This window comes from Canis lupus, chromosome 14 (genome assembly GCF_048164855.1).
Source record: "Canis lupus baileyi chromosome 14, mCanLup2.hap1, whole genome shotgun sequence".
Classification (NCBI taxonomy): Eukaryota; Metazoa; Chordata; class Mammalia; order Carnivora; family Canidae; genus Canis; species Canis lupus.
The window spans coordinates 20,780,234-20,802,392 of NC_132851.1; the positions used below are offsets into that span (position 1 = coordinate 20,780,234).

General features: G+C 41.8%; 1 protein-coding gene across 1 annotated transcript in view; it reads left to right on the forward strand.

The window, feature by feature from the left end:
• Positions 1 to 22,159, forward strand: part of DEPTOR (DEP domain containing MTOR interacting protein) — a 132,842-nt gene that overhangs the window by 27,164 nt on the left and 83,519 nt on the right. The window contains exons 2-3 of the mRNA XM_072774338.1: positions 15,779 to 15,957; positions 17,169 to 17,292. Of these exons, the coding sequence (XP_072630439.1) occupies positions 15,779 to 15,957; positions 17,169 to 17,292 (303 nt within the window). The remainder of the gene's footprint in view (positions 1 to 15,778; positions 15,958 to 17,168; positions 17,293 to 22,159) is intronic.

Below are 22,159 nucleotides of genomic sequence, written 5' to 3' on the forward strand. Positions count from 1 at the left end.
AGATAGTCAACTCTCAGCTACCCCAGGGTAGATTTAATTGTGGTGTAAATCAGAGTCCCCTCAGAATAGACCTCAAGTTTAAACAGATGCCAGGGCCTCATTTAAAACCCAGGATGGAATGGGTAGGAAATATCAGAAAGGGAGACAGAACATGGAAGACTCCTAATTCTAGGAAACGGTGGTGGAAGGGGAGGAGGGCGGGGGGTGGGGGTGACTGGGTGGCGGGTACTGAGGGGGGCACTTGACGGGATGAGCACTGGGTGTTATTCTGTATGTTGGCAAATTGAACACCATAAAAAATAAATTTATTATTAAAGACATTTCACATATGATAAACTCATTTGAAAAAAAACATTTTATGATTTATTTATTTGAGAGTGAGAGAGCACAGAGGGGAGGGAGAGGGAGAAGCAGACTCCCTGCTGAGTAGGGAGTCACATATGGGACTTAGGACCCTGAGACCATGACCTGAGCCAAAAGCAGACACTTAACCAGTTGAGCAACCCAGGTGCCCCTACACTAAGCCACTTTATTTTACAATGCTTTGTATGCAACAAAAGCTAATTGATATAATAATTAAATTAGGCAGAAATAAAATAAAATAAAATAAAATAAAATAAAATAAAATAAAATAAAATAAAATAATAAAATAAAATAACCCAGGGTGGGGACACCTGGGTGGCCTAATGTTGAAGTCTGCCTTTGGCTCAAGTTGTGATCCCCAGGCCCTGGGATGAGTCCCACATCGGGCTCCCTGCTGAGAGCCTGCTTCTCCTTCTGCCTGTGTCTCTGCCTCTCTCACAGTGTCTCTCATGAATAAATAAATAAAATATTTTTAAAAAAAGAAAAGTAAAAACCAGGACAGACAACCCACCAATTCACAGAACACCAGTATCATTTACTTTTTTGGTGCCTGGAGTCAGGGTTTGTCACATTTGCTTTGCTTCCTAGCATCTTGCACACAAGAAAACAAGTGCTGGGATGGAAAGATATTGAAGATAGGCACAGAGACATGGTGACATTAAGTTGAGAGAAGTCTTTCAAAGGTTGTCTAGAATCTTAATGATTTCCAAAGAGTCCACTTTCAACCTTCTCTACCCTGTCTCTGGTAGCCTAATTAAGAGAGTGTGATTTCAAGGCTATTGCCAAGTGCCACTACCATCCAAGTGACAGCTGTCAGGAGAACGTGCCTAAAGAGCTGAGAAGATCTTTAGTTATCCAGCTATGTTTAGAAAATACAGCCTTTGGTTTAAAGAGTACAATAGTTCATAAGCAGCCACAGGTGTTTTTTTGGCAGCTTGAACCTTTATTTTTAGTATTTTTTTAAAAAGCATAATTAGAAACTTTCAATACAGAAATAATCCTAGCAAACCATTTAAAAGTTTTGTTGTTCGACAGGAATTTCATATCAGGTCCACCAGGACGTCAGCCCAGCCTTGTGAGTCCCCCCCCCCCCCCCCGCTTCATGCGTGTAACACTCAGTGGGACAGACACTGTTGTCACCAAAATCACCCCACCACCTGGGTCTGGACATCCAGTTGCCAGACCCATAGTGTCTTCTAGCCTGGGCTGGAAACTTCCAGGACCCCTTCTCCCCTTATTGCTTGAATTTGCAAGCACTGCCACACTGATGTGGCATGGAACCATGCTAAGCTTCTTGGACTTTAAATAGAGATTGGTTAAGTTTTCAGATTCCTTATATAAACATCAGCATGGTTTAAATACCTATCCATCCTCCATAACAAAATAGGGAGTTATGGAGAAAATGGAGGTTTTGGGGGTGCTTATCAAAATGATGGAAGACCCATGAAAAATATAAATGTGCAAATACTACTACAGGTACAACCATTGATATCAACAGAGGTAACCATAGAGAAATACTCTTGTTAATGAGGTTGGACATACCCTTTCAAGTGTAGAGTCTTGGTAAATGAGACATCTGAAGTTCTAGATGCTATGTGCGGCTCTGCCACTTGTAAACTATTAGTGACAATTCCGGTCACCATAGTAAACCTCCTTCTTGTCATCTGTAGGCAGGAGTTCATCATCTCCCTCCTGAGTTGAGAGAGATGATGGTTGTTTGCAAAAATCAAATGAGACGAAGTATATAGAAGTGATTTGCAAGCCATAATGTGCTAAGCGCATGGAATGTGACATTATTACTATGTAGAGAGCCTCGGTGGGACTCAGGTATATAGAAAACTGGACACTCCAGAGTTACCACTGGAGTTTTTCTTTCACATGATGTAATTCCTTCTTGGCTGTTGCTGGTGGCTTTTTGCTTCCACTTGGGTCCCTCTTCTCTCTGCTCCTCAGTCCGAGTGACCTGGAATCCAGACAAGTGTGATCTACATCTATGGGGTTATATGCACCAAAGCCTCCATCACTAGGAACAAACAGATGCCAAGTGTATTCAGGGACTACACTGGTACAGAGGTGGTCTGGAAATTTAGCTAGAAGTGTGTTGAGTTCTTACAAGGGTCACAGTAACTATGTTGAGAAAGGGAAAATGTGAATCTGAAATAAGCCAATAACTAGACTGTTAGTAGTTTCTTCTCACTGGATGAGTCTCTGACAGGTCTGCGAATATTTTCTGGAGGATGATATTAGATAACGTGAAATAGTATTTTATTATGTGTCCCTGAGAAGTGCTTTTGTTTTATACATAGTTGTAAGTGAAATGTAGAACTTTAAGTTGGGTTTCTCCCAGGGTTTCACTTTTTTTCTTTTTCTTTCTTTTTTTTTTTTTTTTTTTTTTGAGCATAGTAGACAACACAGTGTTACATTAGTTTCAGGTGTAAGACATAGTGACTCCCCAAGTGTACCCATTTCCCTTGCACACTGCACATGTGGCTCCCATCTGTCACCATGCAGCACCTTGAGAATATCATTGGCTATATTCTTTATGCTGTGCCTTCTATTCCCATGACTTATTCATTCTCCCAGTTTCCTTTTACTTGCATTCTGTTAGTCACAAACAAACAAAATGATAATACCACTGGATTTGGTGTCTACACTACGCCCAGGTATGAAAGGTAGCCTAAGCTTTTGGATATAACTGTGTTAAAGTTATAAAGTGTTACTTTATACTTTATAAAGTATAAAGTATAAAGTGTTAAAGTCCCCCCTAAAGGGACTACTAACCTCTGAAAGTGCTTATTTTGGAGTAATTGAGGTATTTCTCAACCGCCCTTACTTGTGACTTTTCTTGTCTCCTAGTGTTTGTGTGTGCATGTGTATTTCACTGTACCTGAGACTCTCGGTATTCTCTTTTTGCGTATGCCTTGTTCCCCTCTTGCCACGGTGTGGCTGCCTCTGGCCTGTCACTTCACAAAACTTTAGTGACCACAGCACCTTCAGATTTGGCTCCGAGTCCTTGGGGCTGACCAGGTACCAGAGCCTTCTCCCAACTTCCCTCTTCTCTGGTGGTCTGGCTCATTTGCTGAGATGTCAGTGGATTTCTGGAGGGCCCTGTCCACCAGCCTGAGCCATAGCTGTCCAGACCTGCTTGGATCCTGACAGAGCTTGAGTGAATGCTCAGACACGTGCTGTATACACACATTCCATGAAGAATAGTGTGAGCTTTTGCTTTTTTTTTTTTTTAATAGGCTAAGCATTCAGCCACTCACGACCCTGCACTCAAGACCTGAGCTGAGATCAAGAGTCAGATGCTTAAATGACTGAGCTACCCAGACACCTGGGTGTGGACTCTGCCTTTATTCCCTAAGATTTTATTTATTTATTTGAGGGGGGGGGAGAGGCAGAGGGAGAAGCAGACTCCCCAGTGAGCAGGGATCCTGTTATGGGGCTCAATCCCAGGCCCCTGGGATCATGACCTGAGCCAAAGGCAGATGCTTAACTGACCAAGCCACCCAGGCACCCCTCTGGGCTCTTTCTGAGGGTAGAATCATTTAACATTACTTATCTGGGAAAGCCAAAGGCACACATGTGGTCCAAATGTTCCTTCATAGTAATAGAAAGAAAATAGCAGAAATGCTTTGAGGTGCTGCTAAGTATTTGCATCCTGGTTGGGTACACAGCCACTAAAGGGCCCAAGGCTAGAGATGCAAGTTTTACATTCTGTACTGTGCTAATGTTTCTTTATGTCTAGCTGAAAACAAAGCTGAAGCCCAGACCCTTATACTGAATATCATTTATCAATAGCCTTGTCCCATATGCTCTGGGAAATATGCAAGAGGAATGAAATAGTTCCACAAGCATAGAATTTGTTGCATAGTTGAAGAGAATTAGTGCAAATAAGAAAGAAGTAATAATATATGGGTAAACAAGAGCATTGTAGAAAATAGATCACAGAGGAGTCAGGGAAATGAGATCATACATATCTGGTTAGATGAGAGAAGAGGTCATGGAAGGAGGTAAAGTTGAGCTAGACTTTACTGAATGGATAGGAAAAGAGAAGGAGCATATCCTGCAAAAAGAATAGGATACATATAGTAACAGAGGCAGAAATGAAGGTGATACATTTGGGTTAAAACAGGAAATAAAAGAAGAGGAAAATAATTGGGTAGATTCAGCTTTAACATATGAAGACTTTGGTGTGTGTGAGTGTGTGTGTGTGTACGTGCCCCTATGTCCATAGAATACAACATTTTCATTTTGAAGAGACAACACTGGTTTTAGTTACATGGTCCTTGAACTACAGAAACTAGTTTACCAGGAGCACTTGTTCCAGCTACGCCTGGTATGCAGTTGGGACTCAATAAATGTATGTTGGTTGAAAAATCTTTTAGAAGCCCCTTAGCTAAAAGCAGCTTGCAATAGCTGCAGACGTCCCCGATAACACTTTTTAAAAAGGATTAATATATTTATTTGTGAGGGAGAGAAGAGAGAGAGAGAGCAAGTGTGTAAGTGGGGGGAGTGGGAGGGAGGGAGGGAGTGAGAAAGAGAGAGTACGCGAGTGAGCATCTCAAGCAGACTCCCCTCTCAGCGTGGAGCCCCACGTGGGGCTCGATCTCACCACCCTGAGATCATAACCTGAGCCGAAACCAAGAATCAGACACTGAACTGACTCAGCCACCCAGACACCCCCCACCCCATAACACTTTTGAGGGCCCTTGAAATACTTTTAAACCCAGAGAAACTTTCTATTCTCGTGTCATAGACCTGCACACCCAAAGCCCCTGGTGCTCTGGCGGCTCCAGCATCTGTCCTGTGAGCTGACTAGAGATGACTGTAACCCTAGACAGTGTTTGTACAGCACGCTTAGCACAGGATTCGCTTTGATACGTTCATCCTTGTTTGGAAGCCCAGAGGAAATGAAATTGCTGTTCTGTGCTCCTGGGCCTTGTGGTTTGTGGTAGCTCTTTTTAGTACAAAATGTGCCCTAAATGCTCTGTTCTATTTTGATCTCCAGAGTGAGGATTTACCCTGGGGGCTCTTCAGGGTGTCCATTAAAAAAAAACAAAACAAAACAGAGAAGTTAGAGTCGAAAGAGATTTTTGGAAAGAATCTAGTCAGTTTGCTCATTTTTCCAGATTAGGAACCTCAGGTCCTAATTTGGGTAAGAGCCCTCCCCACCCCCATCCCCACCCCAGGAGGCCACGTTACCTGGACAGAACCTGCACACACTGGACTTAGGTGACCTGAGTCCTCCCAGGGACAGCACAGTACCTGGTGTCTGTGGCCCTGCCCAGACTGTCAGGAGTGGGAGGTCCACTTTCTGAGCCAGGCTTCCGCTTTGGGCATCCTTCCCACCTGCCAGACCAATTTTTTCCTCTTTTCCCTTCAAAGTCACCCACCTTCCTACTTTAAACTTCCTCTCAATCAAAATGAGAAGAGACACCATGCCACCATTTATATGCTGCTTAACTGATTCCATTTAATACGAGTGAGCTCGTCACCTGTTCCTCAGCCAAAGACCAGTATTAAAAAAAGAAAAAAGGCTTTTATGCCTTCTTATTGGATGGACAGCTGTGTTGCTCCTTAGGGAGGAATGAGCATCAATGAGCAGGTGGGGAGATACATTTAAAGGAAAGAGGGATCCTAAGAATCACACCACAGGCCCCAGAGGTAGTTCACTTGTCAGCTTTTTATGGTTTTGCCAAGATGTGGGCTGTAGACTCACAGGTTCCTGATTCCCTGGGGAGGGCACCCCAGTGCCTGGAAACAGACGTCCTGAGAGAATGTCCCACCTGGACCACACCCTCCTCATAGGTCTGCTGGCTCAGCAGTCACCTCATGGCCCCTCTCCGCCGCCTCTTCACCTTACTCTTTTCTTTCCATTCCACAACACAGTGTTGGTTCTGTTGCACTCCAACCCAGGTGATTTGCAAAGTGTGCTCCCTGAAGAACACATTAGCATCACCTGGACCATCGTTAGACATGCAGATTCTTGGGGCACCTGGGTGTCTCTGTGGATTAAGCGTCTGCCTTTTGCTAGGGTCATGATCCAGGGCTCCTGGGATGGAGCCTAGCATTGGGCTCCCTGCTCAATAGGGAGCCTGCTTCTCCTCTCCCTCAACCTTCCTCTCTGTTCATGCTCTTGCTCACTCTCTCTCAAATGAATAAATTAAAAAAAAACCCTTTAAAAAAAGAAATGTAGATTCTTGGCCCAACTCCAGGCCTACTGAATTAGAAACTTAGCAGGTGGGGCCCAGCCCTCTGTGGTTAACAAGCCCTCCTGGTGACCTTGTAAAGGCTTTCTTTGAGCATCACTGCTTCCCCATCCCCAGAGCACCTTGGCTGATAGTCTTTAGATTCCACTGGGGGATCCAATGAACAATACTTAGCTATTATTTCATGATCTTTGTACTTCATCTTTCTCTGTATTTTTTCCTTTGTCTAAAATAGGCCCTGAGACAGTTTCTTCTCGAGAAGTTTTCAGTTTCCAACACCAAATGTGCTGTTGGAATTCTGTGTCTTTCTCAAGAGGGGGTGCAGGCTGGGTGTGACGACAGGTGACTTGAGAGACTGTTATCGACAGAGTCTAGGCCAGCTCACCCATCGGTGGACCACTCCTCAGTAATGGGCGAGAGTGACATCAGTTGGTGCTTCCAGACCATCCTGGAAACAGAGAGTCTGGTTAGAGTCAGGAGGCCAAAGTTGAAGTTTCCAGGGGGTTGAACGTGGACAAGTCACCTAACTACTAAGTGTCAGCTTTCCCATCTGTCCAACTGGTATGTCAGGGAGGGCTTGACCTGGATAGCCTGAAGATTGTTTCCTGTTAAAACAAGTCGGTGATTTTAGTTATTAGTTTTGTTGAGGCCATAGAAGGAGTGAGATTAGTTCTAGTGGACCTCACAGGAAGTAAGGCCTCCCTGTGTTTTTAGGGAGCGACTGAGCGCTCTCTCACTTTTGGTTTTCTCTGCTTCTACTTGCCACCTGACCTGGGGGGCTCTTTCTCGTCCTTGAAGGAAGATCAGGGATGCTCATTCACTTTAGTTGCTCCCTGATTCATGCCCAGAGATAATAAGCAAAATTAACGCAAAATCCTGCACCTATCTTGAAAAACAATGATCAGCAACTTGAAGACTGCATTTGTCCTAAAAAAGCAACTAAAATACATAGTTAGTGGCTTCTTGAGGGTGCTTTTGGCAAAGTCTGACAATGAAATACATTAATAATAACAGCAAGGATTGGCATTTACTGAGAGCTTATTATATGCTAAGTGCTTTGCATAGAGTTTCTCATTTAATCCCCACAATAGGAGCCCTACGTTATTATTCCCATTTTATAGATGAGAAAGTTAAGGTCCTGAGAAGCTGAATGTTTGAATGTTTTGTCCAAAGTTATACAGAAAATAATGGATGGACCTTGAGTTTGAACCCCATCCAGTCTGGCTCCACAGCTTTGCTATGAATGAAAGTTACATAGTGAATGAGGAGAGCAGGAAGTTAATTTGCTAAGTAATGTACCTGAGTCCTGATTCCTACCTGAAAGCTATACTTTCTTGCCCACCCCCCCATCCCCCTCACCCCTGCCCTTGCTGCTAACTGTTCTGTTGACTCAGTAACCAGTATTGGTCCTGTGAGTCACTGTGTCCTCAGTGAATTCCATGAACCATTCTGGGCTTGTTTTTTCACCTGTAAAATGGCAATTAGAGGCCTGATACACCTGGATGTGGTGTAAACAAATAATGACCTATTTGGGGGAAAAAAATCTTGGGGTTTCTTGGAAAGGTGCTTTGCAAGCAGAACACTTATCAGAGAAAGAGATCAGAGCTGGGGATGTTGATGCAATTGGTCTTCATTCCTTCAGAACAGGAAGAAAAGCTCCTCAGGAGGAAGGACTCAGTGAAAATCTCAGGTCTATTGAGGTAAGGAAGGCTGACTTAGGGACCTTCCTGTCATGACCCTGTATTTACCTCTTATCTCCTGGATGAGATGAAAAGATTTAAAAGGGCCTCGTGAGTTTTTATGCACACATCATTAAAAGTGTTTGGTGTATGTGCAGCATGAACTGATGCTGACTCTGGGATGGTGTAACTCAACAGCTCCATTTCCTGCCCACCCCCAAGCCACCCCCAGGAGTGGCATCTTAATTATACAACATTGACTCAATGCAGACATGAAGATGGTGTGATGACTTCTTTTGTGGGCACTTCTGTGAGCCTCATTTGTATTTATTTTGGTAGCAGTATCTGTATGATATATAAATTGCATAAATGTTCACCTTCCCATGGCACTTTAGCATGATGTTTTCTCTTTCTTGGTCTACACGAGCATAAAATAGGCAGAAGACTGGTGTTTCTGCCATTTAAAGTCTGATGTCATGGCACACTTTCTAAATGTAGAAATCAGAAGATCTGGGTTCAAGTCCTGATACTCCTGATTAAAATGTGACTTGAGCACATCACCTTATCTGTCAAATGAATATGACAGTGCCTTCCTGTTCACAGGGATATCATTAGACCCAGCTCCGATAAGAGTATGGCTCTGTTCAAATGTAAAATAACTGTTATTGTTTCTGCTAATGCTCCCTCATCAAGATCTCAAATATAGTGCATGATATATAGGACTTGGAATCAAACATGCCTCCGTTATGGGTTGTTTACCATCTCAATTTGTGTGGTGTTAAGGCACACAGCATACATGTGCTTGCACTGATCTGGCCTGTGGCCTAGAAAGGCTCTGGGTAGAACTTATGGCTCTGCCTTTGTTCATGATTCACAGAGCCATTGCTGATGAACCTTCTGAAAAGGGGTCTTGCTGGTGGAACATTTGTAATTACTGTCAATGAAGGTGGTCACTGCAGCTTTCTGCATAGTGTGTGTGTGTGTGTGTGTGTGTGTGTGTGTGTATGTGTGATCTGAGACCAATTCCTTTTGGCTCTCCAGAGTCACATATGCTCTGTTTACATTAACCAGTTTTATGCTCTTTCCTTTCTATTGCTGTCTGTATTTGTTCTGTTGTTTTGATCATGTCGGGGGATTTCAAGCATCTTGAAGCAAAACTATGTGAAATATGTGTTATGATCCTATTTCACATAAAGAAGTACATAAAAATAGGTATACACTTGTACGTAGATTTTTGCAGGAATACACAAGCCACTATTAACATTGGCTTCTTTTGACAAGTGGGGGTCAAGAAAATCTTTGAACACATTCCAAAGTAAATACAGTAGTGAACCCCATGCACCTGTCTCCTGGCTTCGACAATTATCAATTCATGATCAATCCCCCACTTCGTGTTATACATACTTGAGTTTCTTTTTATCTACTACGAGTGTGTGTCATTTTGATAATTTGAAATGGCAGTTATAAAGTCAATTCAAACATTAAAAGAAAATGCAGTAGGTTAGATTTCATTAGTTCCTGTCTTTTTTTTTCAACCTTTTAGACTTGGGTTCTTGCAGGGGTAGGTGATCAAGAGTGATTCTCTCCAGAGTTCTCTGATCCCTGAGGATAGATATTGACTGAACATCTGGGAAAGACAATAGCTTTGGGTTGACGACACATCTATGTCGGTACTATATGCCCAAATCACAAGGCTCACGCTGTCAGCCCTGCTGTTTGGCTTGCTGTGTTTTTTAATTAAACTGTTTACTTTGGCTGAGATTTATGACGCTGTTTTTAAATGAGAATATGTGCTTTCTGTTCCTGCTTTGTTTGTTCCCTGGTCCCCACAACCTGTGCAGTTCTCTGCAAGCTATTTTTTTTTTTTTGAAAAACAATTTCTGCATTTCTTATCAGATGGAGGGTAATTTTGCAGGGATTATTAACACCCTGCGCTCAGTAGTGTTTGTTCTCCTAGGGCTAGAAGAGGAAATTGTCTGATGCAAGCCCAGCAGCTGCTTAGCTGGACAAGAATAGAATATTACAAAATCACCTTGAGTCTAAAGCCTGTGAACCAGCTGTCTGCGATGAACGATGGGAAGGTGGTTTTCGTATTTAAATTCCTCAGCCAGTGGTATTGAAAATGCAGTTAAAATAGACATGGTTATTTTCCCCAGTGGTTCAGTGTAGATCGATTTGGACTGTTCATCAGAAGACGGTTTTGCCCTGTGCCTTCTTAATGCTGAGTACATTGTATGAACTAATTGATTTTTCACATCAATGAGAATCTATCCCCTACTATGCAGTAGGCACCAGAATTACAAAAATAAATAAGCAACTCTCCCTTGGTTTCTTGCTCCTCATCTAGCTGTAATATAGTGGGATGAATGTTTCACTCGTGACACTAAAATAGTGTGGGAGAGAAGAGGAAAGAAGGTGTTCTGGCTTTCGAAGGCTGGGGGAATGTTCACAGAGGAGGTGCCATTTAAGCTGAAGAGCAAATACAATTTTTTGAATTATCGAAGGCAGAAGGAGGGATCTCTGTCTTGAGCAGAGCCATGGAAGGTGATGGCATACACAGGGTTGGGGAAGAGTCCAGTGTGTCCAGATCTCAAGGCGGGTGTGCTTGTGGTTGGGAGGTGAGAAGGGTGTGAGGAAGTTTGGAAGGCCTCCTTAGAGCGTGAGCAGGTGTGGTTCTTTTGGATGCAGAGAATCCAGGCTTCCTGAGCCACCTGAAGGGATTGGGACTACTCTGGTTGTTGTTAGGGTGGGCATAGCAAGGAAGAAGAACTTGAAAATCTAAGGCACCAAGGCTCTCCATAGACAGGCCTCTCTTGCTGTCCCTTATGGGCAACCACTTTCTCCTCATCTCTTAGCTTTGCTGTGCTGGCCTCCCCACTCCTCTCTCATTCCTGGTCAGCCAGTTTCCGCAGAGTCTTCTGGTCATGGAGCTTGTTCACTTTTGCTCTAGGAATTGCTTGGAGATAGCCTCAGGGATGCGGAGGGTGTACATGGGAGAACAAAATGGGAAAAACCAGGAAATCCTCTGGACTTGGCAGCCTTTTAGTAGAACAGCCCACATTGCTCTGTTTTACACATTGACATCTGGGTGAGTTCCACTTGAAGAAAGTGTTCCTGTGGCACAAACAGAATTTATGTCTTAGCGGGAGCCATTCTGCTTGGCTTTCACTGATTACATCACTTGAATTGGGTAAGATCTTGTATCTCTGGTCTCCTCATAAACAGCCCACGGGCATGTATGTGTAGGGGCCGCCACAGGTCGAGGGCTCTTTCTGAAAACAGGCCCAGGGTTGTGAACCCTGCCTGAGGTGGTAAGAAGTGGAAGGCAGTTTTAAATCAAAGGGGATGTTGGACATGACTGAAAATGTGACTGACGTGTTCAGGCAACCTGTCATGTTTGAAAGTGTGACTTTTAGTCCCCTGCACAGTATTTTCTAGAGTCTTTCTATTCCACGAGAGGCTTAGTTACACAACATTTCCATTTTCCGCTAAGGCGTTGAAATATTCCTTACTCTTGTCCCTTTTTGGAGATCTCCATGCATCTTAGCCTATTGAAAGTTGTGAAAACCTGTCAGGGGAAAGTTGACTTCAAGTAAAAGGAAATGTTTTTTGAAAAAACACCCATACACACACACACATATAACAGGGATTAAAACTTTGGAGATTGATGACTCTGGAATTGAAAGCATCAATAGTTTTGTGAAAGGACTTAGATGACTTCCATGGTAATAGATGGTTACTCATTTGTGGGGTGGGGACTCCTATGACATTAGTGAAAAGCCTCCTTACCTTTTTGAAAATGGCATCACAGTGAAACGCCGGGACACCTGCACCCCGATGTTTCTAGCAGCAATGGCCACAATAGCCAAACTGTGGAAGGAGCCTCGGTGTCCATCGAAAGATGAATGGATAAAGAAGCTGTGGTCTATGTATACAATGGAATATTCCTCAGCCATTAGAAACGACAAATACCCACCATTTGCTTCGACATGGATGGAACTGGAGGGTATTATGCTGAGTGAAGTAAGTCAGTCGGAGAAGGACAAACATTATATGGTCTCATTCACTTGGGGAATATAAAAAATAGTGAAAGGGAATAAAGGGGAAAGGAGAAAAAATGAGTGGGAAATATCAGAAAGGGAGACAGAACATGAGAGACTCCTAACTCTGGGAAATGAACAAGGGGTGGTGGAAAGGGAGGTGGGCGGGGGGTGGGGTGACTGGGTGACGGGCCCTGAGGGGGGCACTTGATGGGATGAGCACTGGGTGTTATGCTATATGTTGGCAAATTGAACTCCAATTAAAAAAAAAAAAAGAAAATGGCATCATTTCTATAGTGTGCTTGGACATTCATTTGTTCAGCAAATATTAGGTGCCCACAGTGCTGGGCAGAAACTCTTGGTTTGCAGTGTAAAAATTCTTATCTTTTTATTGGGTTGGTTTTTCAGGAAGGTGCAATTTTTAATGCTCATTTTTAGAATTCTGTGTTTCTATGAAATTAAAAAAAAATGGTAGCACCACTACTGAACATTTTTAACCACAGTAATGTGTCTAGAACAATCAGTATCTCTGGGATCCAGAGTTCCTTCCCCTCCATCAGTTGACTGCTCAGTTTTCTAAACATGGAAATATACGAGGCCCTGGTAGAGATGAAGGGAGAGTCTAGTGCTTCTCCCCTCTGTGCAGGGTAGGAATCAGTGGGAATCAAGAATGCTCAAGAATTAGCACCACGCTTGGGTTCATGACAGAATAGTAACTGAAAGGTTCTATTCTGTAGTATTTAAAAGGTAAACATTACCTAATAATTTTTTTAAAGTTGGAAAGTTTATAGGAGTTAAAACTCCTCTTTTGGCTCATAATATATTCCTCCTCCACCAAATTATATGGTAGCTTGTTCCATGTTTCAATTTCTAAATAAATTGGTCTTCATTATTCTTGGATTTCTGACAGACATCACGTCTAAGAATTAATGTTTTGTATTCTGACACTTTGAGCATGTTAAACAAATTACCCAGTGTCATTGTCACTGAATTAATTAGAAGGATTCATGTGAGACTTTAGCACGCCTATGTGAACGTGTTTTTTTTTTTTATTAGGCTTCATTTAATTTTTTATTAATAATTCCAACTCTACATTGGTATTGTGGTTTTAATGTTACCTGCGTCAGGGAGCTGTCATGAGGATTGATCAGTAAAGCAGTTAAAACAGTGTCTAGCACAGAGTAAGGGCTCAAATGGTTACTTTATTAATGAACTTTGAAACTATGAGATGAAGTAATCAGCATGGATATAATTATCCCCATTTTATGAGGGAAGATTCTGGTGCTCAGAGTTTTGATCATTTGGAATTACTGGCGGTGTCAGGATGAGAGCCAAGTGTTCATATTTCTAGTCTTGTGTTCCTGATTGCCTTAATAACTGAAATTTAGGGTTTAGTATTTTGATATATGAACTTGGGGGGATGCACCTGAAGTCAGCATATGTGCAAATGCTTAGTATGATACTGGGCATATAGTAGGAATGCAATTAAAATTGTTTTTTTCTTTCTATGCAGTTTACAGGTGTCCGGATTCTTTTTTCTATCCTCTTCTCCCTTCTCCCCGTTGATATCCCAGATGAGCACTTTATCTCCAGACTTTTCAGGTGCCTCCGGTCTTTAGCACTTCCTGGTTGTCTTAGCTCAGACTGGCGTTGAACAGTCTCATAGACAGAGTGGCTTGAAATGAAATGTACTTTCTAAGAGTTCCTGGAGCTGCAAATCTGAGATGAAGGTGTTGGCAGAATTGGTTTGTCTGAGGCCTAGCTCCTTGGCTTGTAGGTAGCCACCTTCTTCATGTGTCTTCACATGGTCTTCTCTCTGTACATGAGTATGTCCTAATCTCCTCTCCTTATAAGGACACTAGTCATTAGATTAGGGCCATTCTCGTGACTTCATTTTAATTTCATTACTTTTTAAAATACCCTATCTCCAAATACAGTCACATTCTGAATTACCAGGGGTTAGGGCCTCAATATGTGAATTTAAGGGAAAGACACTTCAGCCTCTAAGAGTGATCTGCAAGGAAGAGCTCTAAGCTTCAGAACCCCAGCCCAGTATGCTCCCAACTTACACTCACAACCCCTGTGGTTTTCATGGCTATCACCATTAAATTTCATTAGGTGAACTCTGTTCAAAGAGCAGGCAAAAGTATAGTCTAGTTCCTTCCTTAGGGAATGGAAGAAAGGAGGTTGGGGCCTATTATGTGCCAGGCACTGTGCTGGGTGCCAATGCCATATAGATATTTTGTTACCCAGTGTCAACATGGCCAAGGATAGGGTGAGCATAATTGCCTCCATTTAACAGAGGAAGAAAGAAACAGCCACTTGCCTTGCTCACACAGTCATTGTGTGATTTACTCATGTGGCACTCCTATTTCTCAATGATGTTGAGAATATGAGGTTAGGAGCATAGGACCATGTGGGTGAAGCAGGAAGAAAGCTGGCCTTGTGTTTCACCCAATTCAAACTCTTGAGAATTAAAAAGTCAATGCAGGCTGATGAAGGAAAATCAAATGGGCGAAAAATTTTTTAAAGGCAAGTTTAAGACTCTTTGGGAAAAAAAGTCACTGAGTTCTGAAGGGAGTAGGAGAAGGCTCTGTGTCAACCACTTTTCTCCATGCTAATCCATCAGTATGTAAATAAATTTGTGTTTATCCAACAGCTTTAATCCATCTCTCCCGGATATTTTGTTTATCTCTCTCTGGCTAGAGGCAGCACGATGTGGCAGTTGGAAAGTCAGACTCTGAAATGAGACCATCAGGTGCAAATTTAATTTTCATCGCTTGTTAGCTGTGTGACAAGTCATTTAATCTCTTTGAGGCCTTGGTTCTCTCTGCTATAAAAAAAAAAGTGGAGATGATAATAATTTTTTATGAGGTTGCTGCAGATGTCTATGGAATGTGCTCAGATCAGCACCTGGAACCTAGTAAGCCTCACCGAAGGATTAGCTGTTGTCTCTATAGAAAGAGGAACAGGCAAAAGCCAGGATCTTTGCGTTACTTCCCTACATAGGTCTCTAATGCTTGGAAATATTTAATGGGCAGATGGTTGACACTCATCCATATCTGTTACATAAATGCATAAATGCAGATGTAGTGGACCCTAAGGAATCTGTGATGAAGAGGAACTACTTGGTTTCAGCAAGTTTTTAGAGTTTGTTGTTTGGTTGAAGGCATAAGCCCCTTGGTGGAGGGATAAAGAGAAGACATTAATCAGAGCAGGGGTGAGAAAGACTTTCTCAGTCTCCCCAGTGGTAGGAGAGCTGTAATTTGTCCATGGTTGTTTTCCCTCCAATTTTCCTGTATCCTCTGTAGATCTGGGGGTAGAATCATTTCCTGGGCCTCTGGACTCTGACAGTGTAGAAACCCCCTACTGACACACAGATATGTGAGTGGCACCCTGATGCATTTCCTGAGCTCTGGGATTGACTTAATGATTTGTCTTGTCATTGAAAAATTCTAAAGTGGTTGCCAAATTTTCTTTCCAGGCTCAGGCTGCATGAAGAAAAAGTTATTAAAGATAGGCGACATCATCTCAAAACCTACCCAAACTGCTTTGTCGCAAAAGAACTGATTGACTGGCTGATTGAGCACAAAGAGGCTTCTGACAGAGAGACAGCAATCAAACTCATGCAGAAGTTAGCAGACCGGGGCATCATTCATCACGGTGAGTGGGGTGGCCAAGGTGACTTGGGAAGAAACCAAGGACCATGTCTTCTACTCCAGATCTGAACCTACTCATCTTTTTAAAAAGATTTTATTTATTTATTTATGAGAGACACAGAGAAGGAGGCAGAAGGAGAAGCAGGCTTCCTGAGGGGAACCTGATGTGGGACTCGATCCCAGGACCCGAGGATCACAACCTGAGCCAAAGGCAGATGCTCAACCACTGAACCACCCAGGCATCCCCTGAACCTACCCATTTAAGAAATAAAACCCTTGGTCTCCTGTGCAACTCTCTCAGTGACATTCCCCTTCTTCCTCCAAGAGGCATTTGGGTTTATTTCCGGTTACTTCTTCATACCTTTTCCTTTCTGTTTATGCATCTCTTAGTAAGGTATCATATTGTTTTAAGCACTTTAAATCATTATAAAAACGCACGTTTATTCCTTTACAACTTGATCAACACACCATTTGTGAGATCCACCCCTGTTGATGGGATATCGTTTGCTTATTTCCGCTGCTATGTATGCCATAGATAATTATGCCATCATACAAGTACCCATTCTCCTGCTGCTAGACATTTAAGGGGCTTTCCAAGTTATTCTGTTGCTCTCCATGGTTCCATGAATGTTGATGAACATTCCTTGAAATCTCTAACTCTGACCAACACATGTTGTTGTTCTTTTAGGCTGGAATTCCCTTTCTCTTCACTTTTGCCCATTTCTTACCATTCTTCAGCTGCCTGCCTACATGCAAGCTCTTCAGAGAAGTGTCCATTCCCTGCAGCAAGGTTACTGGGGTTCTGGTTACTCCTTCTTTGATCTCTCACTGCAGTATCCCCTCACCTTTTTCATGGCCCCCTCGCACCATATGTTAATTACATGTTGATGTTTCTCATTATCTCACTAGACTTCACATTCTTTTGAGGCTGATGCCTGCCCCAGTATGCTCAAGAAGAGTTTGTGGCATGAATGATGCATTGAATTTTGTGACCCTTTTACTAGATAATGATGGTGGTGATGATGATGATGATAGCTAATATTACTGAGCACTTCCTCTATTCCAGGTACTGTGCTAAATACATGTATTAAACCTTACAGTAGGGTGCTTCGGAAATTAGGTAGTAAAACAAGTCTTAATTAACATCTTACTTCATTTGAGGAATTAAATAAGATTTTTTTTCTTATTTGCCTCTCTGTGTATATTGTGTTTCAGTGTGTGATGAGCATAAGGAGTTCAAGGATGTCAAACTCTTCTACCGTTTTAGAAAGGACGACGGTACCTTCCCGTTGGACAATGAAGTGAAGGCCTTCATGAGGGGACAGAGGCTGTATGAGAAGTATGTCACCCATGAAATCCCCCACTGTGATCTTAACTTATGGAGAGAAGCAGGGCTATTTTGGTCTTTTATCATCCTGACTTCAGCCTGGCTCTTCCATGTGGGATGGTTACATAACTGTTCCTTTTAATATGGGAAAACTCGATCACTCATTTGCTTTTCTCTTTGCCAGAAATTAAGTTGATTTCGTAAGATTCTTAATAAAGGATTTATTTAAATAGAAAATATTTAAATATTTATTTTCTATATTTAAGTCTATTTAACAAAACTCCAGAAATAAAAGGGTGGAGCTTGATGTTTGCCATCAAGTAATGCAGTTGCCTGTTTTCTCTTTTGAATACTGTTGTATAACTTGGAGGTTGAGTCTTGTAAGTGGCTGGAGGAGTAGTGTCAAGTACAGGGAAAGTTCACATTCAGGTCAAGAGATGAGTAGTGAGAGAACTTCAGATAGCTGGATGGCCTAAGAGGAATAATCTCTCAGCTCTTTGAAGAGAGGAATGCACTGTGGTCCAGGAACATTCAGTTGCTGGGTTTCAGATCTCCCCAGTGGTCTGTCTCTGAGCTGAACTGCTGTTCCTGTGGTCTCTTTTACATCCCACCTCTCTTGGTTTTTTCCAGGACAGCCATAGAGAAAGGAGTGCAGGAGCATGACACCCCTCCTTAACTCTGGCTGCCTTTCAAGGCTTGAGGGAGTTGAAAATCAGTATTTATGACACAAAAGAGCCTACTCTGTGACGGGTGGGTTGGTGCATGGGGAGGTGGGTCGGGATGGGAACGTCAGATTAAGTAGCATGATGGTTAAGAGCCACATATGTTTGATTCTAGCCCTGTGACCTTACCTCTGTAAACCTCAGTGTCCTCTGTTATGACATAGGAGTGGTGATGGTACCTACCTCCTAGGTGTTCAGTGCTGCTGTGGGAATTAAAAGAATAAATGTGTCAAATACTTAAATATTTAGCGTGGTAACTATGGTACATTGTCAGTCCCAGAGATGATAGCCATTTCAGTTATGAGTCTGGTAGTGATGACCACCTGAAGCTGGTATTGTCCAACCACTTATAATGCCCCCTATGTGTTACTTCTCCCATCACTTGCTTTCTATACCCAAGTGCAGAAAATCCCTCATCTCCTAGCTCACATGAATTTGAATGGAAGGGATCCATGAGCAACTGCATTTGTGTATCTGAGTGTGTGTATATGTTTTGTTGCTGTTTTTAAAATATATTTATTTAAATTTAATTAACATATAATGTATTATTAGTTTCAAGTAGAAGTCAGTGATTCCTCAGTCTTATATAACACCCAGTGTTCAGTCCATCACGTGCCCTCATTAATGCCCATCACCCAGTTACCCCATCCCGCTACCCCCTTCCTCTTCAGCGACCCTCAGTTTGTTTCCTATAATTAAGAATCTACCATTGTTACTGTTTTCTTTTACTTTCTTAGCTCTTTTTTGGAAATTAGCACCTAGCAGGTGTTATATATTTAGATCACCATGACAGTCCTTTCAAACTATAAAATTCCATGTTAAAAACATACGTGTCATTTTCATGGATCAACACTGCTGTCTTTTTTTCTGTGTGCACTTAGCTTTCCAGTCGTTAGTATTCAGTATATCAATTTCCAAGTAAGCTTACTTCTTCAAACTGCTTGTGAAATTAGTACTAGGAACAGTAATTTAATCAGTACTTAACCTTGCATGAACTAGTTGCCACCTCTCATTCCTGGCCCTACTCTTGGTTGCAGGAACATATGTGGAACAAACTTTGGGGCCTTTGGAATGATGGCTCAGTGTACCTACTTGATCACTTTCGTTTAGCATGTATATTTACTTAATCATTTTTATTGTATTTTCCATGTTTCCCTGGATATCCTTTCCATGAATCTCAACATGTACTATTATTCTGTAAGCTTTGTATACTTTCAAAAATAATATGAAGAAGTAAATAGTTTTGTTCATAGCTCATCTTTTCAAGAATTTTATTTTAATATTGATTTTTTTCCATAAATATATGTATATATATATTTTTGTTTTTGCCAGAACAGTTGTTTAGGATACCTCTAACATTTGTGAAAGAAAGCTTTGCAAAATATATGTTCCTTTTAAAATAATAACAATCAATAACATTGGTTGGTTAATAACTATGTAGACATCCTGACTAGCCCATTTATTTGACCATCATAACAAACCCTGATTTAGATCAATTGTACCCATTTAATGGATGAGGAAATGTGGTAGGGAGAAATTCAAGTTCTTACCTAAGGTCACTTCACTAATAAAAATATCTGGGATTTTAACCCAGAAGCCCAAAGCCCAAGATTTTTTTTCCTCCCAAAGATTTTATTTATTTATTCATGAGAGATAGAGAGAGGCAGAGACATATGCAGAGGGAAAAGCAGGCTCCCTGCGGGGAACCTGATATGGGACTTAATTCCGAGACCCCAGGATCATGCCCTGAGCTGAAGGCAGATGCTCAACCACTGAGCCACCTTGGCATCCCCTAAGCCCCAAATTTATTGCTATTAGGCTATTGATAAATTTTAGAAAAACATTTTTATTATTAGGAAAGATGTATCATTACTTATTTTTATGGACATCAAATTAATGAAATCAATGTTTTTTCAAGATGTAGTTTATCTTAACATGTAACATGGGGTTTGTAAAATATCTGAGTATGGAATTTCTGTAAAAAGTGACTGAAAACATTCCAAGAAGACATTGGAAAAGGAGAGTAGAGTGATTTCCTTCAAGATAAATCTACCTATAGATTAGGGATGAAAGAACATAGGGAATATAGTCAATGGTATTGTAATTAAAAAAAGAGAGAGAGAGAGAGATAAATCTCATGATATTCTATGAAATGTGATAAAAAAAAAAACAAATGTCTTTTATTTGTAAATTAAGCTCCTCAAAGCACTTCTAGATTATTTAGGTGAATTCTCTTAATAGAGTAATAATAGAATAGTAAAAAATAATAGAAATAATAGTGTAGTAAATAACAGTATAAAATACAATATAAAATAAATGGAAGATTACATGATTACCCTGTTTTCAGAAGGAGCATCTAGGACCTGAGGCAATAAAGTCAATTCTGTATGATGGTGAAACTGAATGAGAAGGACAGAGGAGACACCTGAACTCAGGGTGGCAGGTGTGCAACCTTCTGTTCCCCACACCCTCCCAGCAGCTCTGGGCGGCTGTCTGTCTGGTCAGTATTTCCTTTTTGCTTTCCTCTTGCTTGTTTATTCTGTGTTATTAATAGAACTTTGTGAAACCAAGTGGTTTCTGTCTGGGGTTTTGCTGAACCAGGCTGATTTTGGGGAACCTTGGCTTTCTAACCTGTAGAGGTGTTTCTCAGTCGGCTAGTTTGTAGGACAAAGCTGTATTTCAAAACGAAAATTCAGTGACTCTGCTGCCTCTTAAGGGCCATGTCACTCCAGTTAATTTAACTCAGAGGTACTCAAACAAATACTGGGTGAGGGGCAAAAGCTCGGCCCTTTCAGTGTGTTCCACCATGAGGAAGGTTACCAGAGACCTGGTGACAGGAGTCCGCTGCATAGTGAGTGACAGTGGGTGTGGTTTTCAGAGTCACTGCCCTCCAATCCCACCCTCCCAAATGGCTTGCCCTGTGACCTTGAGCCAGCTGCTCAACCACACTGATCTGTAGTTATAAATGAAGGTAAGGCTGGGTCTCACTTGGGAAGACTGTTGGATTTTACAGACTGTACATTGCTAAGCACAGCACTTGGCAAAGAGTAAGAACCCAAGAAATATTAGCTGCTGCTATTAGAGTAGTAAATCATAATATAAATAAATGATACCTATTATTATTTAGCCTAGCATAGAAGAGTCCAGGAGCCAAGCTGCCTGGGTGTGAATCCTGGCTCTGTGCCTTCTTGGCAAGTGTCTTCACCTCTCTGTGCCTGCAATTGCCCTCCTATATGAACATACTGACTTTTAGATTTCTCGTGGGGACTAAACGAACGTGATGAATAAGCACACAGGACAGGGCCTACCTCAGAGCATATCCTGTTGCTCATCTCCTGCTGCCAGCTGGAAGGAAGAGTGAGAAAGAGGATGTGCACCCCTGATTCAATGCCCAGACTTTGTCATTTTGAGCAGTTCATCTGAGCACATTCAGGACATGATGCACTTCCATCAACAAGCTTTCATCAAACCTTCACTGTGGCCTGAAGTTACCTAGAAGAAGGCATGTCATCTCTCCAGGAGGCACTTACCGTTTCTTACTCAATTTTGCATAGGTCCAAGCAACCCAGACACACAACATGTGAATGTAACTCCCATTCTCCCAGGTGGTACAATTTTTACTTTTCAAATGAAACCTGCGTGAGCAGGGTAAATATCCATGACTTAGAAGAACAACGTGGAATCTGTGTATGCTGCTATCACATGGTAGAAGATATTTCAGGTGCATATTCCAAACTATAACATTTTTAAAAAATATTTTATTTATTAATGAGAGACACACAGAGAGAGGCAGAGACATAGGCAGAGGGAGAAGCAGGTTCCATGCAGGGAGCCCGATGCAGGACTCGATCCCAGGGATCACGCCCTCAGCCAAAGGCAGATGCTCAACCACTGAGCCACCTAGGCATCCCTCAAACTGTAAAATTTGATTATCATTCTACAATTAGCAAAATAGATCTCTTTAATACAAGTTAAACTCAGGATTATCAAGTGCTGCATATGCTGATAAATGGAGGTAGCTATAAAAGAGAATATGAGTTTGAGGCACAATTTGGACTCATTTTTTTTCTTTTTCTTTTTCTTTTCTTTTCCTTTTTTTTTTTTTTTACGCGAAAACTGATAGTTGAAGTGCACATTTTTAACTAACCCTGATTTCA